The sequence below is a fragment of the Lutra lutra genome, chromosome 12 (genome assembly GCF_902655055.1).
Source record: "Lutra lutra chromosome 12, mLutLut1.2, whole genome shotgun sequence".
NCBI classification, from domain to species: domain Eukaryota; kingdom Metazoa; phylum Chordata; class Mammalia; order Carnivora; family Mustelidae; genus Lutra; species Lutra lutra.
In genome coordinates, this window is record NC_062289.1 from 64,981,105 (window position 1) to 64,987,665 (window position 6,561).

The 6,561-nt window shown below is 48.8% G+C and overlaps 1 protein-coding gene across 1 annotated transcript in view; it reads right to left on the reverse strand.

Moving 5' to 3' along the window:
* The window catches only part of CRKL (CRK like proto-oncogene, adaptor protein), a 43,156-nt gene extending 41,870 nt beyond the window's left edge, over positions 1-1,286 (reverse strand). The window contains exon 1 of the mRNA XM_047697060.1: positions 478-1,286. Within this exon, the coding sequence (XP_047553016.1) occupies positions 478-788 (311 nt within the window). The 5' untranslated portion in view covers positions 789-1,286. The remainder of the gene's footprint in view (positions 1-477) is intronic.
* Between the last annotated feature and the right edge of the window lie 5,275 nt (positions 1,287-6,561).

Here is a 6,561-nt window from a genome sequence, read left to right on the forward strand (position 1 = left end):
ATTTGTTCCAAAGGCTGCAGACCAAGAGTTCTTAAACTGGAGCAGGGAGCCCAAGAACCTTGAATGGTGTGTGAAGTTGTGTGTACGTGCATTTTTAGGGAGGGGGAAATGCCACAGCTACCTTAAGATTCTCAAAGAAGTCTGTGGTCCAAAAAAAGGTTTAAAAACAAAAACTCTTTAGTAGGATACCCAATAGATAACGTGACTAAAGGCAAAAAGCGGGCATTTTAGCTATGCAACCTCCGTTTAACAAATTTAAAACAAATTTAAAACGCATCCCCTCATCCAGTGACCCAGATCCTGACACTATTCTTCCGTTCAGAGCGCCTTCTGGAAAATCATTTGGTTCAGAATGGGGTGAAACGGGTTCAATCACCCACCCCCACCCCCTACTCTTCGATCCCAAGCGAACCATTCTTTACCCTCCTCCGCGGTCGGAGCCGGCTGTGTGCCCGGGAAGCGCGGGCGCTAGCGTACCTGGGTGCGGGCTCGATTAGGGTGGTGGTGTCCAGGTAGTGAATCTTGTAGAACTCCAGCAGGGCCGGCAAGTGATCAAACTCCTGGTCCCCGATCTTAAAACGGCGGTTGGGCAGCGAGTTGATGATGTAGTGGGAGACCCGCGAGTTCTCGGACACGGACAGCACATAATCCCCGGGGCAGGTGGAGGAATCGCGAACTAGGAACATACCGTGGCGCTGCCCCTGGAGCCGGGTCTGCGCCTCCTGGCGAGACACCGGCCCCATGTACCAGGCAGAGCGGTCTGAGGAGTCGAACCTAGCGGAGGACATGGTGTCGGACCGCGGCTCTGCGGCAATTCGGGGCGGCGGCTGCTCTCGTCTGTTCTGGACGCCTTTGCCCGACAGACGGCTTTGCGGCCAAGGAAGGGCCTTTTGGCACACCTCGAGGCGCAATTACAGGGCCGAGCCAGCACCTTCCTCTCGGCTCCGGGCCCGCAGCATCCTCCGCCGCCGCCCGCCTGCGCCGGGGCCGCCTCACGGAGGGAGCCGGCCCGGGGAATGCAGGGCACAGCCCGAGGTCGGGACGGGAGAAGCCGAGCCGCAGCGGAGGCCGCCCCGGGGTTCTCGGGCTGCTTGGCGTACCGGGAGTGCTTTCAGTCACTCCTGGCCCGGAACGCGCCGACTCCGCGCCCCCCCAAGTCTCTGCAGTGATCCCCGTCGTCACACGAAGCACCGGACTCCCAGGAGCGTCGCGCCTCCGGGGCGGTTTTTGCCCAGCCCGTTCCCAGGAGCCACAGCAACAAAATGGCGGACGCGGGAGAAGCTGCCGGCCACCTCCCCCTCCGCCCAGCGCTCTCGATTTGCGCACGCGCGGGCTCTGGCTCCCAGCTGCCGCCCGGGCCCTCCCCGCGTCGTTACATGGCGCGGCCAATCAGGAGCACGGTGGTGACGGTCGGGGCGTGCGCCGCTTTCGGCCGCTCCCGCGTTCCGGCAGCAAGCGGAGGAGGCGGAGGAGGCGGAGGAGGCGGGGGTGCCGGGGGTGGCGGAGGAGGAGGTGGCTGCAGCCACTCCCTTCCTGGGCTGCGGTGCGCCGCCGGGGGCGCTGACGCTGCGGGCTGGCCCCGCTCTGGCTGGAAAACAGCCGGAGTCGAGAGGCAGCGGCATTTCGAAAACCTGATCAGCGAACAAAGCATAAAGAGCATGCCGAATCTCTCTGGCCTTGGAGGCGTGGCACTAAGGTGACTTGGCTGGCCGAGGGGCTCAGGGGGACCCGTGCCGGGGGAGACAAACGGGCGGACAGGCCTGACTGGGTCCAAAGGGCTCTGGTAGGAGATGACCGCGGGGGCTGCGGGGACCAGCAGATAGGGACCAGTTGACCTAGACCCGAGGTGGCCTGATGTAGGCCAAGGGACCCAGAGTGGCCAGGAGACTCGACAAGCACAAATGGTGGTTTGTGAAGGTTGGATCGAAAGGATTAAATGATCTAGGAAGTCTACCGGTTGGTGCAATCTGGCTATCTTTAGCTCTTAAGTGATAAGTAAAATGCAGACTCCTCCGGGCGTGGCCTGAAGACCTAGTAGGCTCCGGATTCTGCTGTTTCTCTAGTTAATCTTCTCGCATTCCCCCTGGCTGACCCTGTTCCCGCCAGGTCCGTGTAACCTGTCTCCCCGCCCTGCACCCCGCACTAGAATGAAGTTACCAGAGAGCTGGGATCTTGTCTGTCTTGTTCACTTCTGGGCCTAGCACAGCGTCTGGACCTGACCTGATGCTGAAATATTTGTTGAATGATTGACTATTGAGAAAAAAAACACCAGGCTATTGGTGCCCAGTTATTGGTAGCACCACCCCTGGAACTGTAGAGACAGGAAAGCATGTCCAAGAAGGGAGACGCAGGCAGTACAAACCTATACTTAGATTCATTTGTCAACGGAATTTCATTTTGGCCGGTTGCATCCCTCACGTTGGACATATACTAGATTCTAGGTTGGTGGGTGATACACATCTTACCGTAAGCTAAAGGAGAAGTGTCAAGGTTTAGTGCCTTTTGTGACTCATCATAAGTAGATTTTCATCCCCCACCCCTATACTGTCATTTTGTATTATTCTGAGGTATAATTTGAACAACTCAAAATTTGAAGCTGACTGTTTGGATTCAAATCCTGCTCCAGGTGACTACCTGGGTTACCCTGAGCCAGTTACTTAATCATTCCATGGCTCATATATTAAACAAGCTAATACACGTAAAATGCTTGGAATAGTGCCTGATACCTCCCCCCCCCCCCCGTCTCTCAAATAAATAAAATCTTAAAAAAAAAAGGTGACATTATTAAACATCATGAGATTTTTTAATTGCTCTCTCTAAAATGAATAAAATCTTTTTTTTAAATAAAAAAAAATAAGATTTTATTTATTTATTTATTAGAGAGAGTGTGAAATGAGCAGGGGGCTTGGGCAGAGGGAGAGGAAGAAGCAGACATGTTGCTGAGCTCCATGCAGTTTCATCCCAGGACCCTGAGATCATGACCTGAGTGATGATCTTAAGCAGGTGCTTAACTGCGCCATCCAGGAAGCCCCAGGAAGCTTATTTTATTTTTATTTTTTTTAAGCTTCTGGCTCACTAACATAATTTCTTCTACCTCTCTAAATACACCTTCTTGGGCGCCTGGGTGGCTCAGTGGGTTAAGCCGCTGCCTTCGGCTCAGGTCATGATCTCAGGGTCCTGGGATCGAGTCCCGCATCGGGCTCTCTGCTCAGCAGGGAGCCTGCTTCCCTTCCCCTCTCTCTGCCTGCCTCTCTGTCTACTTGTGATCTCTCTGTCAAATAAATAAATAAAATCTTAAAAAAAAATAAATAAATACACCTTCTTGTTTTTTTGTTTTTTTTTAGATTTTATTTATTTATTTATTTGTCGGACAGAGAGCACAAACAGAGCTACAGGCGGAGCAGGCAGAAGGAGAAGCAGGCTGAGCAGGAAGCCTGATAACGGGACTCGATTTCTGGACTCTGGGATCATGAACTGAGCCAAAGGCAGATGCTTAACAGACTGAGCCACCCAAGGGTCCCTTTCTTGATCTTTTTTTTTTTTAAGATTTTGTTTATTTATTTGACAGAGATCACAAGTAGGCAGAGAGGCAGGCAGAGAGAGAGAAGGGGAGAAGCAGGCTCCCTGCTGAGCAGAGAGCCCTATGTGGGGACCCTGGGATCATGACCTGAGCCGAAGGCAGCGGCTTAACCAACTGAGCCACCCAGGCACCCCTCTTGGTCTTTTTGATAGCACCTTTCTCTCCAGCCTTTCTGTGTAGAAGCTCATCCCTTAATCTCTCTACAGCTTCTCCTTTGATAGCTAATCATGAAAGCTTTAGGAGTCACCTATTGGTGACTCTGAGACACAGATATTCTAAAAGTAGAACAAAATCTGACCACCCCCTATGATTTCTGTGCAAATCACTGTGGTCACAGCTTAAGTTCTTACCACATTCCATTGTGATTGCTTATAAGCTTCTCTCTCTTCCTAATTTGAGCATCTGGAGGCCTGCCTACTTTACTATTACTTTTTGTATTCCCAGTGCCTAACACAGTGCCCAGCACATATTATATGCTTAATAAATAGTGTTTGAATGTAGGTGGATAAGGATGAGAAGCCAGGGAAAAATGAAGATTGTAGTGAAGGTAAAGAGAGCGTGTTTCTATTTCCTGTTAATTAACATAATAACTATTTCAAAGTTATCTGGACCTGATGTTTAGCTCTATATCAACCCCTGTGTTCAAGACAAGTTTCCATTTGGATTAAATTGCGCCTGTCAGCTTCTCCTTTCTTGTCAGTTGTGTCAGTATTTTTCTAATTTGCAGGGTCAAATCTGAGGCATCTTTTACTTAACTGAAGAACTCAATAATACCTAATTTATATAGTGCTTTCCAATTCACTAAAGTTCACATAATACATTATTTTACTTACTCCAACCAACGTCCCATGAAGTCCTTTTTTATAAATGTTCCAGAAGCTCAGAGAGGTTAAGTGACTTGCAGCCATAAACTATTATAAATTATGTAATTTGCAGGGGGCAGAGCTGGCACTCTTTTTTTTTTTTTTTAAGATTTTATTTATTTGACAGACAGAGATCACAAGTAGGCAGAGAGGCAGGCAGAGAGAGAGGAGGAAGCAAGCTCCCTGCTGAGCCGAGAGCCCCATGCGAGGCTCGATCCCAAGACCCTGAGGACCCTGGGATCATGACCTGAGCTGAAGGCAGGAGGACCCTGGGATCATGACCTGAGCTGAAGGCAGAGGCTTTAACCCACTGAGCCAACCAGGTGCCCCCAAGAGCTGGCACTCTTAAGGCAGGTCTTCTGACTCAAAGTCTCACTTTACTGTCACACAACTGCCTATAATTCAGTCCACTTTCTTTATTTCACCTATCAGGAAACTGAAGTCTTCCCAAAGTAAAGTTTAGTACTAGGAAGGAGTATAGTCTCAGAATTCAGAAGGGTGGTTGGATTTGCCCCCAGTTTGGATTTCAGATACCACCATCATTCTACTGCCAAAGTGCCATGATCCCCTCTTGAAAATTTTCTCTTACAGATGGATCAGATTCTCTCCTTTAGCTTCAGAAAGTCCACTGTGGAATGGACTGGATAAAGGTAGAAACAAGAATGTCCCTGTGTTGGTAATTGTTGAAGCTAGGTGACTTGATGTGTGTTTGGGGCAGGATGGAGAGGGCTAAGATAGTATTCTACTTTTGTATATGTTTGGAATTTTTCACAATAAATTTTTTTAAGTATTTTTCTTTGCTCTTAGCACAGCTGAGACAAGTTAAAAAAAAAATCCAGAAAACATTTCTAGGTGCTAAGATAAAGCAAAATGGAAATGAATGGAGAAGCAACAAGGAAGCATTTAGGGGCACCTGGGTGGCTCAGTTGGATAAGCGTCTGCCTTCAGCTCAGGTGGTACTCTCAGGGTCCCGGGATGGGGCCTGACTTCCTGCTCCCTTAGCGGGGTGTCTTCTTCCTCTCCCTCTGCACCCCCTCCCCAACTCCTGTTCTCTCTCTCTCAAATAAATAAAATCTTAAAAAAACAAAAAAAGGGAAGCATTTAAAAAGGAGGGGGCTGTAACATAAAGATTTGTAATTCTGCCTGAGTTTGCTCATTCCAAGGATTTCCAGATGGCATTATATTTTTCTTCTAAGAAAATGACAGTCTAGACTCAAAGGACTGACAAGGCTTTTCAAGCACCTTGTTCAGATTCCCTAAGGCTTCCTCTGTAGAGAGGCACAACCTCAGGACCTACTGTTGACTTTGTTCTGCTATGTCTGGGCAGGTCTAATCCCTCTGGTGATGGTTAAGGCCAGGCAGTGTTCCTATGTTGTTGCCTTACCAAGTTCATGAGAACAAGTGTCTGTCCCTTTGTCCTGCCCTTGATTCTTTGCCAGCAATAATTCTGAGAGTAGAAGAGACATGACCATGTAGGTGTAGATACTTGATAAATTTACTTCATTGACTTCATAAGGTTAGCAGTTCTCAGATGCTTTCTCTACAAGGACTGGTTGACCTGCTGAGTTTCCTTTTTTTTTTTTTTTTAAGATTTTATTTATTTATTTGTCAGAGAGAGCTCGCACACACAAGCAGGGAGAGCGGCAGGCAGAGGGAGAAGTAGGCTCCCTGCTGAGCAAGGAGCCAGATGTGGGGACTTGATCCCTATACCCTGGGGATCATGACCTGAGCCAAAGGCAGCTGCTCAACCGACTGAGCCACCCGGGCATCCCACCTGTTGAGTTTCTACTGGATTTATTAACCTTTTTTTTTTTAAGCTCTTTTCTTCCTATGCAATAAATTTTCTCTGTTATCAATTTTTCTCAGTCACTCTTCTCCCTTGTTTTGCATGTATTTTTTTTAAGGTTTTATTTATTTATTTGATGGAGAGAGATCACAAGTAGGCAGAGGCAGGCAGAGAGAGAGAGAAGGAAGTAGGCTCCCTGCTGAGCAGAGAGCCCGATTCGGGACTCAACCCTAGGACCCTGAGATCATGACCTGAGCCGAAGGCAGAGGCTTAACCCACTGAGCCACCCAGGTGCCCCTTTACAGGTATTTCTAAGTTTACCTCCCTAAAAC